The sequence below is a fragment of the Lepidochelys olivacea genome, assembly GCF_965140295.1.
Source record: "Lepidochelys olivacea isolate rLepOli2 genome assembly, chromosome: 25".
In the NCBI taxonomy this organism is placed as follows: Eukaryota; Metazoa; Chordata; order Testudines; family Cheloniidae; genus Lepidochelys; species Lepidochelys olivacea.
The window spans coordinates 14,109,860-14,135,861 of record NC_140435.1 but is presented as its reverse complement, the minus strand read 5'-3'; the positions used below and the strand labels follow the sequence as shown (position 1 = coordinate 14,135,861).

At 52.7% G+C, this 26,002-nt stretch overlaps 1 protein-coding gene across 1 annotated transcript; it reads right to left on the bottom strand.

Moving 5' to 3' along the window:
- Nucleotides 1–3,059: 3,059 nt before the first annotated feature.
- Nucleotides 3,060–21,604, bottom strand: MISP (mitotic spindle positioning). The gene is made up of 5 exons (XM_084614686.1): nucleotides 21,387–21,604; nucleotides 8,810–11,054; nucleotides 7,214–7,431; nucleotides 6,202–6,240; nucleotides 3,060–3,789 (listed from the first exon to the last, which is right to left on the bottom strand). The coding sequence occupies exons 1-5, from the start codon at nucleotides 21,444–21,446 to the stop codon at nucleotides 3,700–3,702; spliced, it is 2,652 nt and encodes an 883-aa protein (XP_084470812.1). The 5' UTR covers nucleotides 21,447–21,604; the 3' UTR covers nucleotides 3,060–3,699.
- Nucleotides 21,605–26,002: the final 4,398 nt, after the last annotated feature.

Below are 26,002 nucleotides of genomic sequence, written 5' to 3'. Positions count from 1 at the left end.
ACAATGAGGATGCAGGTTTTTAAAGGGACTCACAGGGGGTTATGAGGCCCAGAATCAAATTTACCTTCCTTATTTTCATTTAAAAAGTCTGTGTAATTGCTTCTAGTTCACGTGTGTTTAAAGAAACAAAACACAAGTCACTGAAATGCTCTCATCTAAATGACAAGAGGCAATACTGCTTGCGTGCCAAGTTGTACCCAGTTGCCAATTAAAGTGGCTGAATTACAAATGTCTCAAAAAATATTTTTAGGGCACTGACTCCCTAAATACGAATAGTGGGCCGTCCTACTAATAGTGCCAAAGAAAACCTTTGTTGTGTTGCCGCTTTCTAGTATTTCCACCTCTGATCTGCAAATGAGCCAGTCATCCACATACTGGAAGGCTGTGATCTAGTCATTTCTCTCTCAGGATACACTGTGATCCCACAAGCTGCACCTGTTAGCTGCCCACCTACTAAACAGAGAAGATTAGAGATTTGTAGTGATACACTGTTCTGAGTAATTGTCAGTACTTCCAGTCTGTATAATCACATATCCAAAAAGGAAACAAGTGCTATAATATTGGACTGTAAAGGAAATTGGGAATGTTTACAGTAAATTAGCTTTTATATGGTGCTTTGTCATTCAGAGATCTCAAAGCACAGTCAGTGTCATTCTCTCCATTTTACGAATGTGGAAACTGAGGCACAGAGAGGGGAAGTGACTTGCCCAAGGTGACAGCATGTCAGTAGTAGACCTAGAACGAGAACCCAAGTCTTGTGATTCCTCAGCTAGTTCCCCAGCCACTGGACTGTGCTCTCTCCCAATCACATGGCTCAAGAATGTGATGGAGAAAAGATCTGTGTCACAGAGCGTCCTGCACACATGGCAGAACAGGACTCACACAGTGCTTTCCTAGCTGCTGCGTGGAGAACAGTAGGTGGTGGCGCAAGATATAAACAAGGCTCGACACCCCCTGCTGGTCACGTATTCCTGGCTCAGAGGAGAGGCGAGCCCTGCTGAGTTTAACATTGGCAGAATGGAGACAGCAATTTCACTCTTTGCAGCAGAACACCCAGAAGTTCAGGCAAAACTCAGCTTCCCTTCCTCTTTTTGTGTCTGCAGCTTTTAATAAAACAATGCCTCCGTGGCACCACTTTTAAGACTTGCAAAAAGAAAAGGAGGACTTGCAGCATCTTAGAGACTAACTAACTTATTTGAGCATAAGCTTTCGTGAGCTACAGCTCACTTCATCGGATGTAGCTTATGAAAGCTTATGCTCAAATAAATTGGTTAGTCTCTAAGGTGCCACAAGTACTCCTTTTCTTTTTGCAAATACAGACTAACACGGCTGTTACTCTGAAACCTGTCATTTTAAGACTTGAGAAGCAGAAGAGGAAGTGAAAGAAGGGAATGTTTGCCCTCAGTGGTCACCAAAGTAACCCAGCTACATGAGTCTGTTCTTCCCTGTCACATTTCTGCTTGACTTTAGAGCTGAGGTTGATAGCGCTGGCTTAGACCAGGGCTCGTCCAAGCAGATGGTGTGCTGGCGTCCCCCCCCCCATTCGTTTCTACTGTTGACTTCCAAGGAGCTCCATCCAGAGCCTGGGCTTTTCTTAAATAGAGACAGCGTCGTGCTGCATGGTGGGTTTGAGAGAATGGAGCAACATTGATTTGAACGAGAACTTCACGCTCATTTCACTTATGATGTACGGTAAGATGAGCCGAAGTCCTATGTTCAATAGCTGCATAGGCTCTTAGAGGGTATGAGGCAGCGATGTCCCATTGACTTCAGTGGGAGTTGTCGCCACAAATACCTTTGAGGATCTGGGCCCTAGGAGCCTAAATCTCATTGAAAACCAATGGGATTTAGGCTCCTAAATCACACAGGTGCTTTTGAAACTGTTACCGCTAGTCAGAATTTGGATGTAGATCTCTAGCGGCGACAAGCCGGTGCTTCAGTGGGAGTTCTCTTGAATTCTCCTGCCTGTTCCACCCTCTCCCTTCCCTGGTGAGACAATTTGGTGGAAGCTCCACAGGCCCCATTTTCCATTACTCTCAGCCTTGTGTCGTCATTTACATCAGCTCCAAGTGAGAGATTGAGTCTGTCACTGGGCCCTCTCCACTGAGGTGAATTTCAGCCTAAGGAAGGGTACTTTTGACTACTGCCCTTCAGTTCCCTATTGTGGCTGCTTCAAGAAATGTATCCACCTTCCTGAAAATCCTGCTTTTGCTGCTGCTCTGGAGCCCCCTAGTGGTCTGTTCATAACATGGACTGGGCCAGCAGACTCGGATCCTTCTTCTGGAAGATGGATGTGCCGGGCGGTTATGTTAGTATTAGGGCTGTCCATTAATCACGGTTTACTCATGCAACGAACGCAAAAAAATTAATCACTATTCATCGCACTGTTAAACAATAGAATACTACTTGAAATGTATTAAATATTTATGGATGTTTTTCTGCATTTTCAAATATATCGATTTCTAATACTACACAGAATACAAAGTGTATAATATTATTTTTGAGTACAAATATTTGCACTGTAAAAATGAGCAACAAAAGAAACCATATTTTTCAATTCATCTCATACAAGTACTGTAGTGCAATCTCTTTAACATAGTCAAAAATAAATAGAAAGTGAGCACTTACACTTTGTATTCTGTGTTGTAATTGAAATCAATACATTTGACAATGTAGAAAATGCCCACAAATATTATTGTTTAGTCGTGCGATTAATTGTGCAATTAATTTTTTTAATCACTTGACAGCCCTAGTTAGTACCCTTGAAATTTGCTTATATTTTCCCACTCCTGTGAGCGGGGTAGCACCTCTGCTTTTTGAATGCCTGGGGCCAGACATAAAAAGACCTCCTGGGAATTCCGACTTTCCCCTTCCTCCAGGAAAGCTTGTCTCTGCAGTTCAAGGGTTCTTTCCCCTACTTTTCCCTCCCCTCCCCCCATTCTCCTTAAACACGCACACTTTCAAATCCCCAACACAACCTCACCTGAACATCTCTACTGACAAGACAGGCTGGAACGAATGAGGGGAGGAGGTATGACTCTTTAATAAATTATTAGCAAAATAAACAACAGCATTAATATATATATTTTATATACCACTGCATCTCTGCAGATCATATCGACTTCTTCTGCATCCAATGAAGTGAGCTGTAGCTCACGAAAACTTATATTCAAATAAATTGGTTAGTCTCTAAGGTGCCACAAGTCCTTTTTGCGAATACAGACTAACACGGCTGCTACTCTGAAACCTGACTTCTTCTCTGTTTCCCATTTCAATGCTTGTGAAGATCCAAAGACATCTGTATATCAAGGGAAGTTCTAATGGTGTGGCAGGTAAGCACCTAAAACAGCTTCAGAAATAACTCCTTTTGCCAGCTACAGAGACACAGCTCGGAGTTAAATTACAGTCCGTGTTTCATTTTATCTAGCCATCTACTTGCAGAGAAGATTAAAATAAAGTGATCCGTTTTTCCACCTTAAAAATATTCCTTTGGCGGGTGGGGGTACAAGCACAAGCTAAAATTTTTAAACAGTCGCCTTTTGAGATTTAAACATATACAATTTGCAAAAGTCCGTGATTCTTACAATCATCACGTGGAGAAACAATTGGATGATTTGTACTTAGCGTAGATTGAATCCAAAGCGGAGTAAATGTAAATACAAAGCAAAGTCTGCTCTTTCCTTGGCTGCTAGAGCTTCGTCAGGCATTATCTTTGTTGAAGAACTGTCCTGATTCCCAGCGTTCGGCCATGGCATTCTTGTGGCGAGTCACTCGGGTGCTTTCTAAAATCTAAAATTAAACACAAAATTATAGACAGATTCCTATGCACTGGCTTTTTATTTTTACAAGATTGTGGTTTGTTCCTTGACCTTGCCTTCCTCCCACTGTCCCCACGCTCCCCCTAAATCTTAGGCGTAAAATTTTCAGCAGCAGCCACTGATCTGAATTGTCTTAAGTTCTGAGTGCCCAATTTGACACGTTTCTGTCTTGATTTCAGAAAAATTGACCACCCGCAGCTCATGGAAAATTGGAGTCGTGGTGACTCAAGTTGGGCACCTGAGAATTAAGTTGGAGGCCACTTTTTAAAAATCAGGCCTTTACAGAGGGAGGTGGTGATAAGGTACCAGGCCTGCTCCCATTGAAATCAGTGGGAGTTTTTCTTTTGAACCAGGCACATCTGCCAGACTGACCCGCTAGTTACACATTTCTACATGCACAGGGTTAATCCCAATAATTTTCCACCCTGCACAGGACAGATGGACTGACAGCAAGCAAGTGAAATCAGAATCACTGTGACCGTATCTATAAACCTCTGGACACAGGAAGTTCCACTGATCAGAGACAGATGTTGCAGGGAAAGTGCCTTAAACAAGCACTGAGTAGGGCCGGGCTGCTGATACACCTGTTCAGCTAAATTCTGCCCCCCCTGTGCAGAACGAGAAAGCAGGATCTATCTATTATACTTACATGGCTCCCATTACTGTAATGTCTAAGCTTTTCACACTCTTTAATGTATTTATCATCCCAACACCCCCTATGAGACAGGGCAGTGCTATTATCCCTATTTTACAGATGTGGAACTGAGGAAAAGAAAGACTAAGTGATTTGCCCAAGGTCATGCAGGAAGGCTGTGGCAGAGAAGGAAATTGAACCTGAGTCTCACTTAATTATTTCCCTGCCATTGTGAGGGTCTCAGGCTCCTCCTTCTCTGCCTGTGGCACATAACATCTAATCTCCTGTAAGCTCTAATAGTTTGTTCTCATTTCGATTGTTGGGTTAGTGAGCAAGTGCTGGGTGGTGTTGCCCTGTGATATACAGCAGTTCAGACCAGTTGATTTAGTGGTCCCCTCTGGCTTTAAACTCCATGACTCCCAGGTTGCAGGCTACTAACCACCAGACTGTCCTTCCTCTTCTTTTCCAGGAGCGTTCACTCTTGGAGGTGTCTCTGGCAGCCCACTCCTCTCTCTCATGAGGCCCCGCTCTCATGCTTGGAGACATCTTTGTTGCCTAAGTGCTGTGTTTAGTCAGCCCAATTCAGCTGTTTGGCACTGAAGATGCTCTTTATTAATACGTGAAGTTTGGAGAAGAATTTTCTATCCCCAGCAGAGACCAGCTCTCTGCAACGTTCCAGCGTATGCCAGGCCTAAGCCACTGTGTGGACGGGCATTGAACACTACAGGCCTGGTTCACTGCTGCCCATCACCTTATGCCATCTGTGCCAGATGGGTGTAATCTGCTACCATTCCGGCTGAGTATCCCTTTGGCACTAGGGTGACCAGACAGCAAGTGTGAAAAATCGGGATGGGGGTGGGGGGCAATAGGTGCTTGTATAAGACAAAGTCCCAAATATCAGGACTGCCCCTATAAAATCGGAACATCTGGTCACCCCTATTTGGCACAGATGTCAACGACAACACAAGGTGCAGAGTAGCAGAGAGTTAAGGCCCTGTCCATTTCAGGTATATTTTAGTAACGTTCCTTTTCCATCGGATGACTTCAAACTTTAGGAATTTAACATGGTGCATTTGGGATGTGTGCCCAAGAGGATGAATAAATGAAGGCTCCCCACAGCCTGAGCTCACAAAACTAAACATAGAGTTGGCTTGAGACTCAAATCAGGACTTCCCAAAATTGTTCCGAGACCCAGGCTCAGCCAAGAAGTGTCTCAGCCTCCGGGAGCTGGATTCCCATCTGATCTTCCCCAGTGCTGGAGGGTGTTTGGATCAGGCCCATTCCTAATGAACTCACTACTAGTATTAACCTCCTGGAGTGTCCCTTCACCCTGCTGAGGCTGGCTCCTAGCACAGTCTGACCTTGGAGTGAGAGACTGTTTAGAAAAAAAACTTCTATTCCTCTCACAATGGAATAACTTCCTCCATGCAAAGCCAGACAAAGCAGCTTCACTGTGCAAGGATAGGCTTGTTATCCCTCTCCCTGCCAACCACCACGCCCTGTGCATTCCACAGCCACACATGCAGGTGCCCTCACAGTTCTCTTTCATGAAGTGCCTGTTGGAATGGGACTTGACATTCGGAGCCCTGCTCAGTGATTGAAATCTTCCTGGCTAGAAGGGGCCATGGAAATGGGTGCCAGAGAAATGCAGACGTGGTCTGAACCCTGTGGGTATTTGCAGGGAGGGAGGTGGGTCAGAGAAGACAGAGGAAGTCCAGAGGCAGCGCTGAAGAGTCTGATGTACTTTACCTCTGTGTTGACGTCATCACTTGCTTCAATGCTTGCATACTGCAAGAGGGGGAAACAAAAGGTCAGATGAAAGGAACCTGGCAGAGAAACAGGGTGGGTGATCAAGAGAAACCAGGCACGAGGGGCAAACCCCCTACAGAGATGGATTGTGCTGGGTCTGCATAAAGTGTGTGTGGAGGGGAAGGTTCAAGGAGGCGAGGCACGATGGGGCTGTGGAGCACAGACCCCACACACTGCCAGCCGTCCCAGAGTGGGTGGGGAGGAATAGGGCACAGGCATAGCTCCCACTGCAGAGCTCGCTGGGTGGGGAGGGGAACCCACACCTCCGCAGTGGCGAAGGGCACGTCAACGCTGCCGTCGGAGGCGTGACGGCAGCATGCGTGGCCGTGGCCAAGCTAGCACTGATCTACCTAGCTCCCAGAACAATAGCAGTGAGGTGGCAGCATGGGTCCAAGCCCACCCAGCCCCTTGGGGACGTATTCAAGCGGCTAGCCCATGCTGCCACAGCTTCACTGCTATTGCTAGCGGAATCCAGGCTTGCGTGGGGAGAGCGACATGTGCAGTCGCCCTCTGATTGCGGCACTGACAGCCCCTCAGTCAGTGCAGCTGCTGCACCATCCGGCCAGCCTCCCTCCCTGCAGGATCTGGGCACCCACTGATGCATGTATCCTCCCCACAGGCCCAGGAAATAGGCAGGTTTCACAGGCGGGGAGCTGAGCTGAGTCACACCCGGGGAATCTGCGGCAGAGCCCGGAATAGACCCCAGGTTGCCTAAGCCCTGGCCTGGTGCCTTAACCTACAGCTTTGCCAACCATCCAAGTGGCAGGGTTCCAAATGACACAGGGCAGCCTGGGAGGCTCAGCCTCTCCTCTCACAGCCAGCACCACCCACAACATTTAATTGCCTTTTATACCTGAGCAACTGCACGGCCATGCTTCCCACACCCCAGCCTGCTGCTAGAAAGTGACTGTGATCCAGGCCGGCCCCGAGGCTGCCAGACTGGAGCACTCACCTTCCTGTCTTCCTTCAGCTTCCTCTTCTTCTTCTCATCCCACGGGGGCCCCGTGGGACCGTCAGAGGCTGTTTCAGAGGCATGTCTGCCTGTGTAGCCCTGATAGGGACTGGGCACATTAGGTGAAGGGGCTGACCCCAGCGTCCCTGACTGGTGCGAGGGAGGAGCGAAGACGGGTGATTCGGTCACCCAGTAGCTGTCAGCGGTGCCCGAGGCGGCTTAAAGAGAAAGATACACGTGCAAAGGGATCCGGTACCAGGGATGTGTTTTCACAGGTCATTGGGCCCATAGGATATAAAAACAGGTGCAAGGTCTCAGGAGTTTTGCTTTGGCCTGGGCCCAGAGTTCCGACCCGCAGCGGAGCACCCCCATAATCCAGAGGTGTCTTGGGTCTGCTGTCCCTGTTCTGACCCATCCCTAATTCTATTAAGACCGTCCTCTATGCTTTCTCCACCCCATCACTGCCTCCGCCCAGGCAATCTGGGCTGGATCCAAAGCCCAGGGAAATCGACGGAAAGACTCCCAGGGATGTCAGTGGGCTCTGGATCGAGCCGCTCTGTGCTCCAGTAATGGAATCCCTGCCTAAGGAGGATTAAGTGTCGTAGAGACACCAGGCATTGTTTGCTAACAGGATACAGGCATCCTATTGGAGAGCTGAGCAAGTCCTTGCAGGGAGGAGTTTCTTTGCCCCCGCACCCAGTCCTGCCTTCAGGGATGTTTGCCCCAGAGGTGTGGAGGGGATGTGGCATTTTTAACCTTTACTCTGTTTGTTTGGTTGCAGCTGGGCAGCTTGCAAGACGAGACTGGATTCCAAGGGGTGTGGGAGGCTGACACGGGAGAGGAATGAGCAAACAGGGGAAGGTGCCCTGGCGCGGCATCGGCCTGAGTCAGACCGGGAGGCGCTCCTTGGGGAGATGCTTGTTCGCTGGAGATGGGGCTTGAGCCATGAACTCTGGATCTGGATTTCAATTCAAACGTGGGAAGCGGCGGGGTGGGGTAGGGGAGCATGGATTTGGGGTCCCAGTTTGGGCCCAGCGCTTAACCCCTTGTGAGCCCTTCTCTTAGGCTGCAGGCTCCTTGGATATCCATTAAAGGCAAAACTCCTCTCTGCTCAGAGGGCCAGCACCAACTTTGTGCACCATCTAGAGCCTAAAGACCTGGTTCTCAATTACTCCATTCCTGGGCTTAGGACAAGCATGGGGGGAAGGTGAGGTAGGCTGATTGTGTTCCCCCAATTCTGGGCCTGTGCAGGAACCTGCCCAATGGTTCCCATGGTCCCCTAGGGACCTTTGGAAGCACAGAATAGCTCTTGGCCATGGCTCCAACCCACCTGCTATACTGGGAACTGGGCCAGACGGGGAGGCTGCCTGAGTGTGTTCGGGGGAAAGGGGGGCAAACATTGTCCCCGGGGCTGTTTCCACTCACTCTAAGGTCCCCCTTTATGCAGCCAGGGCAGATAAAAGGGGCCATACTGTCACCAAGAATCCCGGGGCATAAGGACATTGGTGATGCATAGGACTCACGCTGGCCCTCTGCAGGGGGCTGAATGTCACCCCAAGGGAGTGAAGCCCCATAGTTCTGTCTCTCTCTCCTCACCTGAACTCTGAGATGAAAGCTGAGACCGGAAGCCCTTCTCCCGGGCAGAGCTGTCATTGCTGGCTGGAGAGGAGCTGTCAGTCAGCAGCCTATGCCTCCACTGCTCCTGCAGCTCCTGTTCCCTCTGCAGAGCCCTTCGGATCTCCTCCTCGATCAGCCAAGACGTCTGGGGCTTGCCCTTCCTTAGGGTGTACTGGTCCTCCTGGGTGCCCGCTGGCTCCAGCATCTTTTCCTTTCCGAGCAGGCCCTGCGTCCCCTGGTCACTCACAAAGGAGATCTTGGGTTTCCAGAATGGAGTGGCGAAGTATTCCTTGTGCACCCTGACCCTCCCTTCCGGACTTGCTGTGGAATCTGTCCTTTCTGTAGGGCTGGGGCGCCTTGCCCCAAAGGAATCCTCATCCACCAATTTGCTGCAGCTGCCGGAGGGCTGACTGCATGACAGCAGCCCATCCACCGTGCTTCTCTTACTAGTGTTTAGCGTGGAATGTGGCTGATAAGCCTGGAAGCTTATTAGATTCACGTTGTGGTTAGGGACTCTCTTTCCATCTGTGGTGCTCTCCGTGGGACCAAAGCTGCCATCCACAGCTTGCTGTAGTGGAAATTTGCTGTTCAGGGTTCCCCTTAGGTCCTCTGATTTCTTTGCAAACTCTGGTTTGTGTGGGGCCGGGAAGGCATCCTCCTGCTCAAATACTTTCTTGCGCTCACCCAGTTCCTGCTGCGCCCCCTTGTCGTACATCCCCAGTAGCCTCCCTTCCTTCTTCAGATCTTCTTCCCGCTTGGTTTCCTGCTCGATCTCCCTCTGGACGTAAAAGGAAACACGGCCTTTGTCTTTCGCTTTCCTGGAGGAAGATAAAGAGAGAGAAGTGGAAAGGAGGGGCTTGGTCTGGATTTCCACCAGCTCATTGCTGCTCCTCAGTCTCTGGATCCCTCTCTCTTTCCGTAGGCTTTCCTCCCTCTCCATTGCCAAGCGGATTTCCCGTTCAATGGGCGTCTCATCCCTGGCCTTCAGCTGTTTGGCAGGATCCTGGTTGCCGGCCTTCAAATCCAGCTGAGTGTCGAAGATCTCATTGGACATGCTTCCATCGCTAATGTAACCCACGCTGGACTCATTGGACATTTCACCCAAGCCGGAGTCCAGGTCATCTCTGAAAGATGCTTTGGTCAAGCTGGCCGTTCTCCCATTGGGATCTTCCCTTTCTATACCAGTCTTTTTGGGAGCATACAGCTCCTCCGCCATGGGTGTCTCGTATGCCACATCATACCCGTTGATCTCTCTCTGGCTGGGTGCGTCAGCATCGTCATAGTCCATAAACATCTTCAACACGCCCTCAGCGCAGTGCCACTCTCCCTCAGAGGTGTTCTGAGCTGGTTCTGGCTTTGGAGACATAACTTTCTGCCTCGGGCTGAAGACCGTGCTTGGGTTAGTCTTTTCCAGCATGAGGAACTGTTGCCGGGCAGCAGCAAAGTTGATCTGCTCCCTGTCTATGTTTTCAGGGTCGACGGGTGTCCTCACTTGCTCTGGGGAACGGCTATAAAAGCAAAGGGCAAAGCTGGTGGCATAGCCTCCTCCCTGCTTCGCCTCACCTTTACCGGCTGAGCCCGTGCTTAGAGAATCCAGCTCCTCTATGGAGTTCCACTTCTCAGCCATGGTGGAGCTTCTCCTCACCACCTGGCTTTGGATTACCTCTTTCCTCTCCTCTTCAAGCTCTTTTGCTTTCTCGGGCGAGATGTCCAAATGGGTGAGGGGGTAATTCAGCTCTTCCTCATCACCCGAGTACAGCTTGGATGGCTTCCTCTCCTCTTTATAAGCCCTGATATCATACAACATCCCTGATGTCACGACCTCTAGCTTGGACTCTCTGTCTGGAGGTGGAGTCCAGAGATCCCTTCCAGCATCCAGGGAGTTTGTTGCAAATTCAGATCTGTCTTCTGGCAGATAACTGGGTCTCCAGTCGTGGCCATTTTCAGCCTTCCAGTTGCCCTGGCTGTAGGGAGCAAACACATCATCGCTGCTCTCGGCTCTCAGTTCTGCAGACAAGCTGCCTTGGTGAGTGTTGTATTCAGGAGTCTTGTGAGGGAGATGGAAGATCAGGTTTCTGGTGACTCTGTCCATTTCCTGGGGCGATTCCTCAGGCAGCTCTTCAGAAGCGTCTTCCTGGCCTCTGAGCTGCTGTTCAGCTGTGGGGTTAATCGCAGGTTCCTCGTACACCTGAAGGCCTTCTGCATGAAAGATGTTTTGCTGTCCCTAAAGGGGGAGAGAAGTCACATGTTAGAGAGAAACACAAGAAGCAGAAGTCACAAATGAGTCTGAGAATGCTGCTCATTCTCCTGACCCTAGTGTTTCATTCTGACCCTCTGCTGATCAGTAGCTGATGTCCAGGGCCCTGCAGGTCAGCTTCCTAGTGAAGGAAAAATCAGCGACGCAGAATATGGATATATTCTAAGTGTAACTTGTTTTATTTACACATATATACCAGTTCTGGAGCAGAGGTGGTCAAAGAGCATGCAGGGCAATCCTCCAGGAATCTCAGCCCAACACTAATGTCTGCTTCCCCGGGAGAAACTCTGCATCAAGAATTGCCTGAAATCAGAGTCCATGGCAGGCAGTAAATTCTCGTGCTGATCTCACAGCTCCTTCTCGCCTGAAGCGGCCCCTACACAAAAGCCTTGCATAAGCCACAACTAACAACAACACTGCACGTCTTCTTAAGAATCAAAACTTGCTCACACGCTCAGAACTTGGAACAGCGCCACCTGGTGACAGCTGCCATAACCCACATAATGCTGTGGAAGCTGTGGGTGGCACCACACCTGGGTACTGTACACATTTTGGGGCAGCATATGATGAAAACATATTGAGGAAGTGGCTGCTGTGTATGTAACATCACTGCCTTCTACTGGAGAGAATCAGGACTGCTCAACTGTGTGTCATAGGCCTTATATTGCTGGCACAAGGGATTCTCCTTTAGCTCAGTGCTACACACCTGTGTGCCTGGAGCAGGAGGATCTGAGTGCTACTGCTATAAGTGGTATACGGCTTGTGAGAGACCCAGGCCAGCTGGGTACAGCAGAGGAGCAGAAGGCAGCTATACTGGCCACTGGATGAACAGGTTCCTGTTCCCTGACTGACCAGAGCAGGGGCTGCTCCAGGCTAATGAGAACACCTGACTCCAATTAACCTGCAGAGTCAGGTGAGGCCATTCATCTAATGTGACTACCTGACTCTAATTAAGGCCCCTCTGATAATATAAAAGGGCTCGCTCCAGTCAGGCAGAGAGGAGCGGAAGTGTGGCTGAAGGGCTGGTTAATGAAGACATCCTCAAGTCATTAGTAAGGGTGAAGAAGGGAGAAGCAGGAGAGCTGCTGGGAAACGGACCGGGGAAATGTAGCAACTCTGGCAGTAAAAGGTTGGCTGCCAACAGCTGCTACCATTAGGGTCCCTGGGCCGGGACCCGGAGTAGAGGGCGGGCCTGGGTTCCCCCCAACCCACCACTACAGAAACACCTCCTGGGAGGGGAAGACAGGCCCCTGTCAGGACAGGAGGCTAAACTGTTTTGGCATGAGGCCCTAGGAACAACAGAGACTGTGGGAGTTCTCTCACCAACCTCCATTGCTGGCTTATGATGAAAAGGGCTCAGTAGACTGTATCCCTGGCCTTAGAGAGAGAAGGGCTACGTGGAGGGTTGCAGTGAGCCTCTGAAGCTAGCATAAACCGCCTGGAAGCGCGGGACCCATGCGGACAAGGTCGGAGGTCTGCCACAGGCTATAAGGCTGCGGTGCTTAGCACAATGATTATGTTAGCCCATGGGTGCGTTATGGACACAGGATGTTCAGAAATGAAGGGAGTGGGATCGTAGTTAGAGAAGGCCTAGGCAGGGAAAGACAACCAAGCTCAGACAGGAAAGGGGAATAAAACTGTAGCTGGAAAAAGCATGTCATTTAGCAGTCACATTTTATAGCCCTTGCAGATTTCCCCCTCTGGAGCCAGGGAAAGATAAGCGCCAGCAACTAGGACATATATTTGAAATGATCGAAAGGGTGTGGATCATAAACGTAGTTCCATGGCTCATAAAATGCAGCAAACTTTAACCCAAGTATCGTGCAAAACTGAAATAAATTCCAGCCCTTGACCTTGGCTTTTATGCCTTCTCATGCCAATTGTTCATTATGAAACCTACTGAGGGTGGTGTTGGCAGCAGGAGTATCTATGCTAATCCTCCAGTGACTATAAACCAGTTACCTCCTGTGTTTTTTCAGGAGCTATGTTGCATCCTGGGTCGATCAGTGGAGCACACAATTCTCAGGGATGGGGTGCTCCATAGAGATCTACGCAGTGGATTCATTTATGTATTGGGGCGTGGCTGGAATGCCGATGTACCTATGTAATAATCCTTGCCACACAAGTCAGCAGGAATGAACCTTTCAACACCAAAACCAGAGTTCTCCATTTGAACTAAAGGGGACGCACCATCCAGGGTGGATAAGTAGCCACCTGTTATAGTAGCTGGGGACACTAGAAGGAGACTTGATTACACATAACAAGTAAGAGCCTGATCCAAAGCCCACTGAAGTTAATAGAAATAGCTTCAGGAGGTTTTGCATCAGGCTCAAAGTAAGTATATTGCACCTTGAACATAAGAGCGGCCAGACTGGGTCAGACCAAAGGTCCATTTAGCCCAGTATCCTGTCTTCCGACAGCGTCCAATGCCAAGTGCCCCGGAGAGAATGAACAGAACAGGGAATCATCAAGTGATCCATCCCCTGTTGCTCATTCCCAGCTTCTGGCACACAGAGACTAGGGACACCATCCCTGCCCATCCTGGCTAATAGCCACTGATGGACCTATCCTCCATGAACTTATCTAGTTCTTTTTTGAACCCCGTTATAGTCCTGGCCTTCACAACATCTCTTCACAACCTTGACTATAGGTTCACAGGCTCTTGACACCATCAGGCTCTTGACGCCCTTACAATCATCTAGTCTGACCAGCTGTATAACTCAAGACAGAGAAACTCACCCACGATTCCTGGATCAAGCCCATAGCTTCTGTTTGAGGAGATCATTTACAAAGATACCCAGTCTCGCTGTAAAGATGTCAAGCGCTTGAGGATCCCCCAGCACCCTAGATCAGTTGTTTCAATGATTAATGCCCCTCACTTTTAAATATTTGCACCTTATTTCTAGCCTGCAGCTTCAGCTGCCAACCACTGGCTCTTGTAATGCCTTGTACAGCTCAGTGAAAGAGCCGCTCTGATGCAGCTGCATCTCTCCCAGCTGTGATGTTGCTGCGGTCAGTAACCTGGTGTCACCTGCTAAGGCTAGACATTGCAGGGGGTTTAAATGCATCCGGCACAAAGAAGCGACAAGCCCCATGTTTGAGTTATGTGAGGGACAGCTCTGCCAGCCACTAGAGAACTTTGCACAGCTGTTCCTCCTTTGCAAATACAGTTAATTCAGCCTCCCAGATGGAGATTAGGTAAATATTATGACACCCCATTTTATAGTGGGGGAAATTGATTGACAGATTAGCACAAGAGACTAGTGTGTAGAATGGAACTCGTCTCCCAGAGCTGAGAGTAGAGGCCAGGAGTCCCGAGTCCCACTCCTAATCACGACCCACCATTCCCTTCCCTGAATGAGAACCCAGGAGTCCTGACTCCCCATCCCCTACTCTAACTGCAACACCCCCTCTCTGGCAATGGTATCTGCAGCCCTTCCTACTGCGTGACTGGTGCAGAACATCTGCTCCAAGCAAAAGAGTCCCCTGGAGCTATTTCAGACTCGTTCGGAAGACAGTTCTGCAGACCTTCTGGGCAGCCACTGCCCCCAGCTGAAAGGGTCAAATTCACACCTGGAGACAGCAGGTGCAATGCCACTTTCACTGAAGCCATCTCTGCTTATAGCAGGTCTGAGTGGCTCCCATAGGCTTTTCACTGCACGGACACTGACCTGCTTAGAGAGAGTCACTGGGTCAGCAGGTGTAAGGCGATTGACTCCAGGGATGGATTGGGCCCGTTGCACACTGGCAACCGAAATCCAATGCAGCTGCAGTTCCCAAGGGTTTATACTCAGCTGAATTCTTATGACTCTCTCATTTCATACTGGTGGGTAATTATCCTTCCTTTATAGCTCCTGACTACACAGAGATTGGAAATTTATCACCCTCCTGCAGCTTATCTCCTGTCCAGGAGTCAAAAGTCCCTGCTGGGAGTGGCTGTTGTGGAATGTGGGTGGGTGTCAGCAAGCGGTGAGCGCTGCACACGTCAATGTGCCCCAATGTGCCCTCCACGTTACTCCGACGGCTCTGCCATGGAGTGAGCCGCCAGCTGGAGCAGGCTCCTGGCACTGGATCGGAGTGGGAACGTTTTCCAAAGACCAAAGCCTCAATAGGAAGTGCGTGGGAGTCAGGCACTTCAATCCTTTTGAGGATCTCCACTTCCGGGGCTAAAGTTCTGTTGAAAGTCAACGGGACTTAGACTCCAAAGTGGGCCTTTGAAAACATTTCCCTATGTCTGTGATGCTGCCCCCTGCGCTGTTGCAATGTAGTGTTGGATGGGAAAGGACCCTAGGGACTAGCGATCTGGGTTGACTCCATTTTTGGGGTGCTCAGCATGAGACACATTAAAGGAGCCCGATTGCCAGACAGTGCTCAGCAGATCAAGCTCCTGTAAAGTGTCAGAAGCTGGGCACTCGGAGACCAGAGTCACTTTTGGAAGACTTGGCCCGGGGGCAGCGTGGCCAAGTGGGTGAGACATAGGAGGGGCAGGCAGGAAATACCTTCTGCCCAGTTCTACCACAGACCTGCTGGCAGCGCACAAGTGACGTCCCAGCTCAGTGCCTCAGTCTCCCCATCTGTAAATTGGGGATAATGATACTTCCCCACCTTTCCAAAGTGCTGTGAAGTCTACAAAGGGAAGCCTCAACAAACAGCATGAGATTTTTATGCTGCTTCTGGCTCCCTGCTTCTGGCTTTTGTGCAGTGGGGCGGGCAGGCAGGAAATATGTCCCTGGATGATCCCCCGCCCAAGGATTCACGCACAACTCCCCATACGTCACACGTGCACGGGATCCACACACGCAGCACTACGTGCTTTGAGAGGGGACAATGTCACAACCATATTCCTGATCTGCACCCTCTACGACCCCTGAATGAATGGTCAGGTTCCTAAACTCCCTGCCCCACTCCCAGGGAGCCCGGGGAGCGGAGCATGAGAAGAAGCCCTAACTCTTGGGCTGATGGAGGGATATGGGTTAGTGCTGACAGTAAGGGACAGTGGCACCAGGACTCCTGGGTTCTATTCTCGGCTCTTCCTATGAGAAAAGGGGCAGGGGGAAGGGGACAGACAGCGAATGGGGCGTGTGTAAATGTGAAGGGGAGTTTGGTGATGCTGAGTGGCTCAGCGGATGGTGGGATTCCCCAAGGAAGGTCCCCCACCCTGGGGATTCCCATAGTGGTCACTGGGTAGCATTGTGGCTCCAAACAGAGCTGGAAGAGGATTCTCTATGGGGAGCAGTAAAGCAGGTGGCCGGGGAAGGGAAGGTTTGGGGCAAGCCTCTGCCAGCTGTGGGATTCACTGCCCTGGAGTTTGCGGGTTAGAATGAGCAGAGCATTGGCGGCCTAGGAGTGGAGGAGGGAGGGGATGAGAGACCACGGACAGCCCCCGCACTCAGCCCACAGCAACCCGCACTCTCTGTAATAATTTCCTCAGCAATGTATTGTTGCCAGCAACATGGACGATAAACACAAGATCTGACTTACTGCTTCCCAAGCCTGGGAGAGAAGCCAAGGAAGTAATGGGGCACCACACCAACCCTCCCCAGGCCCTGCTCCCTGCTCCTTACTTCCCCCTGCCCTCCAGTTCGTGGCTGGGAGCACGACTGCAGAGAGAGGCCAGAAGTAGCCCCGTCACCTCGTTACAAGCGCCGCACACGCTAGTACCCAGCAGCCCCTGGGGCCTTTGCCTAGACCCGACATCGCCTCCTCTATTCCCCAGAAGCCCCCGGGGCTTTCCCCAGACCAAGCACCACATCCTCTGTTACCCAGCAGCCCCCGGGCCCTGCCCAGACTTGACATCACATACTCTATTCAAACCCAGCGGGCTTGGTTCTTGCTCCTTTTATGCTTGAATCCTGACCAAAACGTACACACCAAGCAGCCACAGGCATCCGCACGCACTCCCACAGGTACACACGCACACACAAACACACACGCAGACCCATTCACACACACGTGAGCACGTTCACACTCGCGGGACTGGCGTACAGACGACGCATCCAGGGCAGGGTAAGCGTTTGAGAGTCCTGGCTACACGCGCTATAGAAGAGCTAGGCTTATTATTAGTAGCAGTAGAAAGTTATACAGGAGCGGCAAAGGCTAACGGGGCCCCACCCTTGATCCTGCCCTCCCACCCCACCCAGAGCACAATGCACGTACTGTCAAAGGGACCCTCCAGCGTGGGCGTTCCGGTTCCCCATGGCCATGGAGACCTCTTAGGGGGCATTCGGCTGGGCTGGTGTTGGTGAGCGAGCGTGTTTTTGAACTACGCAAGTGACGGGCTGGGGGCAGGGAGGGGTGACGCTGCCGGAGCAGCCAGGAGACCACGGGCTGCATTGCCCTGATAAGCTCCTGGCCCCAGGTCAGTGGAGGAATTCCAAGAATTCGCCTGGGCTCGCTGTTGGAGGCCAACGGTTGTTGAACCCAAGTGTAGTGCCCTGCTCCCTCCCCCAGCATGCCCCTCATGATGACCTGCCCTTTGCAGCACCCTGGAACTATCCCGCACCACCCGCAGGCCTCAGCGGAAGGGAGCCCGGGCAACAGACCTGGCCCTTGCCTGGCAGGCCTAGCACTGGCTGCATCGAGAGGTGGCTTTTGATCCTTTGTCCTGCAGCCTGGAATGCACTGAGACATCTACTCACTGCCCTGGCAGAGACACGGGCTCCATGATTTAATACATTTTACGCCATCCCTTACCATCTGTCACCTTCTCTGTTAGCATCAAACTAGACCCTCTTAGATCCCGACACGAGGGAAGCCCTAGATCTGAACCATCTTGAAATTTGAGGGAAATCTTGTGGCTAAAATACTTTTCCTACCTCTGCCACAGGTTTGCCTTGTGACTTTGGGCTTGTCACCTCCCCTCTCTGGGCCTCAGTTTCCCCATCTGTATAAAAGTGATGATCCATCGCACGAATAGGGTTATGAGGGTGAGTTCATCAGTGCAGAGCAGCGCATTGCCCAAACCAAGCACCACATTCTCTAGTACCCAGCTGCCCCTGGGGCCTCTGCCCAGCCAAGTGCTACATATCTCTATGTAAAGTGCTTGCCCGTGTAAAATGCTTGGAGCTTCTCCGACACACGGCACCGAAGGGCGATGGTTGTCTGGATCCAAAGCTGGATCTGAAATTTGCCACCTGCACCATTGTAACTGTCACCCATGTAATATAAATTGCCCAAGGGCTGGGGAGATCATACAGCTCATTGCAACATCAGCCGGTGCGTGGGAGACACTGGATTAGTGACTGTCAAGTAGAGATGCTAGAACAAAGCCCCGATACTTGATTGTGGTCGTCAGAGCTCTTTGCCTGTGGCTTATTGCTGAGGAGGAAGCAAATTCCTGGAAAGGGCAGGAAAATGCCCAAGAGCCCTTGTAGGGTACCAAGCAGGCCTCGCTCAGCAAACACTTCAGGAGGAGGAGGTGGGTTCAGGCACACGCACGGTCCTGTTTACATTATGGGCGCCTCTCCCCAGCCAGGATTCCTCCTGTCCCAGCTGTGTATGATGTCTGATAACCCGAGTGTTTGCTCTTGCATAGCTGGGATGGGAGCTCTCGCCAACCTCTTGGTACCCTAGCCCCTGAACACTCAGCTCTGCAGCTGCAAAGCCTCCTGGGAGAGGGCTTATCCCTCGGGAGTCTCTCATTGGCTGCCCTGGTGCTTCCAGCCCATGCCATCCTGGGGATCTTGGGAACCAAGCTCTGGCCTCTCTTGCCTCCCCGAAGGATGTTGCGCTAACTCGGAAGCCTCCCCCGGGGACTCGCGCCGTCACATCACCCTACTCTGCCAAGGACCAGTTGGCGGGAGGTGCTTCTGGGCTGCTCTTACTAAACCTCAGCAACAAATCACATCTCCTGGAGGCAAGACCAACAAGGGGAAAGGGGAAGTCGGACTAAAGGCAGAGGCCTGCTCTTTCCATGGGCATGCTGAGGCAATCAATGCCTCTCAGCTCATCCTCTGCAGAGGACCCCTGTGCATCCTCCATCTAACAAGCCAGCAGCGGGGGCAGGAGAGGGGGTGTTCTCTGGCATCCTTTGCATTCACCAGTTGGGGGAAAGCCTGACGACTCTCACAGCACCACCTTCTGGAAGTACCACCTAGTGTGAGCAACTGGGAAACGGCAGCACCCCACGCCACCTGCCAATGGACAGTGGCACCGGACAATAGCGCCCCCGGATACATAGCGCTGCCTCCTGATAGTGCCATCCAGGGCCCCCTCCCGACAACGGCACACTGCTTCGACCCCCTTTAAGGCCAGTCCCACCACTGTGCTTCTCCCAGGCCAAAGGGGCCTCCAGAGAAGCCCCACGTTCCAATCCCTTGAGGGCCAAGGGGTGTCCCGGTGGCTTGCTGTTTCTTAGCAGCTGACCCATGGTGGTTCCGTGGCCTCTTCCGCTGGTTTATAATGATTAATTATTATTACTTAGTATTTGTTTTACGCCGGCACCTAGGAGCCCCAGTCAGAGCCCAGGTACCAGGCGCTGCACAAACACGGAACAAAAATCCCGTCCCTGTTTTGCCCCATTTGGAAGCTGAACAAGAGAGGGGAAAACCCGCTCCCCATGGAGGCATGGCAGAGGAAAGGGAAAACAGCAAGTTCAGACCAGTGCCCAACACACCTGACCCTCTGCCGGGCCCTGGCCTCTCCCCCAGCCAGGCCCGGGAGACTCTGCTGAGCATCAACGTGGCCTCTCAGCAGAGGGACAGGGCCAAAGCACTTCTGAGTGTGTGTAAATGAGAGAGACTGAGAGCGAGAGAGCGACACAGCAATGCCCCCCTCCCCTCCCAGCCAACCCCCCCATCACTCGGACTTCCGACAACGCTCCCAGAGCGCCTGGCCCCGATGCCGGCGTCAGATTTAGGCATCGCTCCCGGGCTAGGATCCCTGCTCACAGCAGAATCCAGCCTCTCCTTTTCATTTGAAAGCATTTTGCCTGGGAGAAGCAAATGCTGAAACCCTAGATCAGGGTTTGTTTACTAAGCTGTAGTTGAAAATCCAGGTGTTCTAGGCAAGCTCACGCCCTCTGATTGACCAGCTCTGCTGTGAGCCCCGTGACAAAACGCTCCCCTCCCCGGCCTTTCAGTTGCTCTCCCGGTGCCTCACCCAGCTCGGGCAGGGGTTTTTTTTTGTGAATGTCGCTCTTGTTTTTCACTGCCCAGCTGTGCAGGGGCAGATGTGTTCTGGGCAGGGAGCACGGGGTTTAGTTCCCCATGAATCTGAAACTAAGTCCACTGTCTGTTAACGTGGGTAAGAAAGATTCCCCATGCTGAGGACGAGGGTGTGTCTAGTTCAAAATCTGGGGCTGGGATTTCTGGTACCCCTTGGCAGGTGTCACGGATGCTCGAGCTCTGGGTCTCCGAGCCCTGGGGCGTGTCACAGAACACGGACATTTCAGGCAGCTTTAAGTGGCGTGCAGCAACTTAACGCAGCAGGTGAGTGCAAACAGAGAACACCTCCCAGCTGCTGAGGGTTTCACAGAAGGTACCTGGTGTGTGGCTGAATATAGCAGGTCCCTGAGCGGACCAGCTGCGTCTGGGTAGAACACACCTGCAGCAGGTAAGTCCAGGAAGGACGCTCCCATTTCGCTGCAGTGCTCCAGGTAGGCGATTTAGGCTCTCACTTCCCCCTGATGTGAATGGGATGTTGATGTTTGCATAGTCCTGATCCCAGGAGGGCTCCCTGCACGGAGCTCTCCTCTTACACCAGTGAGCGCCAGGCAGCTGTTAAAAAGCCAGCAGCTTCCAGGGGAGCGGTGAACTTATCAGTCTGTCTGGTGACAGCCAGGGTCACTTGGAGGTAACAACAGCTGATGTGGAATGTAGCCAAGCACTGAAATCCTGATTTCCAGTCCCCTGCTTAGCCTGCTAGAGAACACTCGCCAAGAATAGAACCCAGGAGTCCTAGCTCCCAGACTCATCTACTCTAACCACTGGACCATACCCCAAACCAAACCCAGGAATAGAACCCAGGAGTCCTGACTCCCAGTCTGAACCCCATAGGGCACACTACTTCCCCAAGCTGGGACTAGAAAACACAGGCATCCTGGCTTCCATTTCCCCACTTTTCTAATCACTAAACTATACACTGTACTCAAGGCATGAACAGAACCCAGGAGTCCGGATCCCCAGCCTAACGCTAGGGCACTCTCCAGCCCAGGGATGGAAAGGCTGTAGGACCCAGGAGTCCTGGCTCACAATTCCATCTCCTCCCTGCTCTAATCACTAGGTCACGCAGCCTCCTCTTAGTGCCGGGGTGAAGATTCACATGAAGAAACAGCTAAGAATGTGTCACCATTGCTCTTACCTGTGCCCTGGGCTCCAGGGAGGCACAGAGGACCTGCCACGGTGGGGTGTATTTGAACATCTTCTCTCGGCCCCTGGAATCACAGCTCGTGCTAGGAAGGCTGCCCCGCAGCACACAATGCTGGATCCTAGGCGAAACAGCCGCAATCCAGGGCAGACCCGCGTCCGTCAGTCTGTCTGTGATGAGGCTCCTAGCCTCTGCAGGTTACCACAATCCATCAGTGCGTAGGACTGATTGGAGCAGAAAGAGAAAGGGGATTTAGTCTATTTACACCTGGCATGGGAGCGACCAGTTATTCTGGAGCCAATCCCAGCTGGCGAGCACTCCTCCTTCCACTTCCTCTCTGGGCGCTGCAGGGAGCTGGCTGCACCCTCTTAAGCAAGAGCTACACGACACGCAGCAGGAATGGGGAAGGCAGCCCAGCCAAGGACCCTGCAGGTGTGGATCATGGGAGGGTGGGAGGGAGAGGAAAAGCCAGGTGAACCTCATCGCTGCTCCCTTCCCTTGTGCTTCTGAGCTCTTAGCCAACCCTCGGAGCCCCTGCTGTCCTGGTTGGGGGTCCCCACCACTTTGTCTGCTTTAGGTTGTGTGTGTGTCTCTCTCTCACACACACACACACTCCCTTGGGCTCACACAACTCCCTGGGAAACCTGGACCCCAGACTGTCATCTCCAAAGGTAGCAGGCGGGCAGCACCAAAGCCCCAGCACCCCACCTGTCCCCAGAAGGAGCCCGAGATGATCAGAAAGGAGCGAGTGTCCCTGGGAGAGGTGAACTGGCTGGGGCGGGTGGGAAAGGGGCGGGCGGGACAGGGAAACAGAGGGAAGAGCTGGGCCTGCCTCATCTGCATGCCCCGGGGTCAGGGGACAACGGGCTCCAGGCATCAGCCCTGAAGGAGGCGTCACTTACACCTGTTTCTTGTGCACGGTTCTGGGAACGCCCATGTTCAGTGTGAGCCCCCAGGCCCCTTGAGGGATGGGCGGGCAGCTGGGCTCCTGTGCGGCTGTGTATAACATGGGGCTGCTGTGATCCTATGAGCCAGACACATACATGTGCTTGGCGTGCGTCTGTGAACATGTATGATGCCTGAGTGTGCGAGAGACAGGCTGAGGTTGTCTGATTACACGGCTTTCCCTGCCTCCTGCACGTGTCTGCGTCGTGTGTGTCCCTACGACACACAGAGCTGGATCTGGCCCCTGGTTCAGGGGTAGAAATTGAGAAGAAAGCCCCAGAATTCCTGGGCCACTGGGATGCAATGATCTGAAACACCTGGTGGCCTGTCTGATATTCCTACTGATCAGATCTAATTTACCTTAATGTTGCTTCCTCAACAGCAGAGAGGTCCAGTGGCATCCGGAAATGAACCCTTTGGAAAATCACTTTTATTCATTCAGCCCTGGAAATCAGCTCCTTTCCCCACCCCTGCAAGGAATGGGGGCTCCCCTAGTGGCTCAATGTCCCTTTCCTTGTTTCCCAGCCTGGCCCTAGCCCCGTCCCGTCCTGCCCCAGCCACGCCCTACGGTGCTTGATCATGTCTTGTTTGCCAGGGCCAGGGAGAAATTGTTTCCTGGTGTTGGGAGAATGAAACAATCTTGGACGGTTGCCCTGAGTGATGGATTTGCTCCCGCCACTTCAGGCACATGGAGGAGTCTCTTCTTTCTTCCTTTGTCTGACATGCACAAGAAAAAAACCGGGGCAAGCCCTGGAACACACAGGCGCCCACACATTGCTCCTGCATCCCGGTTGTGGCTGAAGTTAGCTTAGCTGAGGGGATATCCCCTCCGACTACTCCGGAAGGCTGATGGCCTTTCTCCTTAGGCTCATGCTCGTCTGCTATGTGACACCTGCTTCCCACCCCACTAACACCCGAGACTCCTCTGCCCCATGGCCACACTTGTAAGAAGAGATGGTGCTGAAGCACAAGGATGAAATGAAGGGAGATGCCACTGATGGTTTGCAGATGGCGCCTGGGAGTAAAGCAGTAGCCAGCATCTCTGGTGGCATTGCACTTTGGGTTTGGTCAATCAGCTGAGCTTGGCATGGAAACCAATGGGTAGACAGGATGGGAAAGCTCTGAATGGGAGCAGAGTCGCTCTGTCGGGGAGCAAAGGATCATGAGATCCTTAAAGGTTTGGTTACAACCAGCGGCCTTCTCTAGATGGCCCAGCAGGCAGACGGCACTTGGATCGTGCAGCAGCAAGAAACAACCGGACGCGCTGTCACGCTTTGCCATCATGTGATTTCGCCTGGCTGGAAACAATCGGACGAACGGTGAAAGAAGAGGGTGGGAGCAGCTGGGACTTTCTCATCCTCAAGCCAGTGGACGTCTGTTGACACCATAAAGCCACAGCAGAGCCAAGAGCGTCTGGCTCCAAAGTCCAGGGCTGGAATGGCAAGGGGGCCTGCTGGTCAGGACCGAGGTGCGTTGGCAGAGCAGGACATGAGGAGCCCAGGACAATGTTGGGGTGGGGGTGGGAAGGGGCGTGAAGTTCAGGAGGATTGAGGGAGCTCCAGGGAGCATCTGACCCTAGCTGAGAGGGGCCTTTACTCCTGGGGTTAGGGGCTGGACAGCAGGCCGAGCCGGCTCAGTACAAGGTATGTGCTGGACCCTTGGCTGTTTGCAGCCTTGCTGGTGAGGAGCGAAACCCAGAGATTGCACCCCTGACCTTTGCTCTGGGTCTGTCGAGTTACGGGGAATGCAAAGGCCTCTGGAAAGGGGTTGCAAAGTGAACCTGAAAGTGCTGGTGAGCAGCAGCTGGGCCTCTGGGGCCCGGGGTGGTCACTGGTAGGCCAGCCATCCAGGGCGAGAAGGGAATAGAAGTGAATGGAGTGTGGCAAAGGCCGGGTCTAGAATCCAGCCAATCGCTCTCCCAGGCTGTTCACACGGGACTCCTATCACGGCTGCAGCCTGGCACCTAGAAACGGGCCAGGGTTTATTTGAGCTGTTTTTTCCCCTGATGATAAACCCAGACTCAGTAACAATGAGGAGGCCTCGTCTGTCATCCCTGTCACAGCGTGGTCGCCGGAGGGGCTTTTCCGGCCTCACCACCCCTCCTCTGCTCCCCTTCCCCTCCACCGTGTTTTATTGTATTCTTCCAGCAGGTCCCAGCCTGTAGTGGGGTTACATCATGTGACAGGGCCCAGCCAGCTTCCCAACGTGCTTCGAGCCCAGGGCACAGTCCAAACTGCATCTGCTCTTACCTGCTTCATCCCATCAGTTTGTATTCAGCCGTAGCCCTGCTTGGTTCATTGACACCCTCGGTCAGCTGCCTGGCCTCCCGCTAGAGCCTAATGAATAGACACTGGTGGGTGTGGGTGCTGAATAAGCTCCTGGTTCGGTACACTTTCCCCTGGCCTCAACGTGCTGCAGAGGGGCAGTTGCATTAGCCCATCCTGTAACTGGGGAAACCGAGGCACAGAGCGGGGCAGCGCATGTCCAAGGTCACCTGGCGGAAGTGCAGTGGGTTGGCAGCGCTGTGCCCCACCCCATAGGCCTCTGGGGTTTGTGCAGTGCTCTGGAGACTGCTCTGGGATCGCCGATATCACGGCTGGCCCGTGCCACCAGCCATGTTGCTTTCCGGCTAGCCAGAGGCCCTCTTAGGCTCCAACAGGGGCAGGGGCCAGCTCTAGCCTTTGAACCCCCCTGATGTTTTCAGAATTGGGTTTGGCTTCTGAAGACAAGGGGCCATTTGCAAAAGGTGAAACTGGATTTGCGGTTCAATCTCCCCTCCCCAAACCTGGGTTTGGATTTGGGCCATTGGGAAAGTCAGCATTGGGGTGTTGCACACCCCCAGAGTTTGGGGTGAGGGTTGGTCCGGGTTTGGCTCCAGGCTCCTCCCTGCTTAGCAAGGGTGACCACAGCTAAAAGCTGGGCTCCCCAGAACACCTCTCTTCTCAGCCAGGCTAGGGCAGCCCCCTTCCCAGCAGTGCTCCTAGGAGCCCGGCGTCCTCGTTCAGTCCTGGCAGCGTCTCCTGCTGGCAGGGATCAGCCTGTGCGAAGAGGCGGCCGAGCTCCCCGGGCTGCCCACCCCGACAGCGCAGCTCAATCCTGTGGGGGTGCTGAGCGCCCTTTCGGTGCCCAGCCCCCTGCGGGATCAGGCTCCATGGACAGCTGCCTTCTGCAGTCCCTGGTGCATCTGGGGAACTCCAGCTCTTGCCGGACGATGCAGGTGCCCGGCGGAACTAGCCAAGGACGGAGGCGTCTCCCGTGCTGGGACAGAGGGGCTCTGGCAACGCCCTGCAATGAAGACAGGAGCCAGGTCTCCTGGGCCAGGAGGTGGCAGAAGCCAAATGGAAGAGCTACTCACATACTTCTGCCCGCCCCCCCATCCCCACCCCTGCGACCCAGGAGCAGCCCAGCCCAGCCCAGCTGGATGGACACACCGGATCTTAAACATTTCAGAGAAGCGATAGCTCCCCCGCCCCACCCTGCTGCACCGGGTAGTCACTCACCTGCTGCGGGTGTATCTCTGGAGATTCCCACGGGGGGGGGGGGGGCAGGGGGTCGGGTGCCTCCAGGATCACAGCCCTGCGGCCCTCAGTCCACAGCTGCAGGACTCTGCAGGCCTGAGGTTCTGGAGCATCTGTCGGCTAAAGCCGGGCTTTACCGGGATTTGC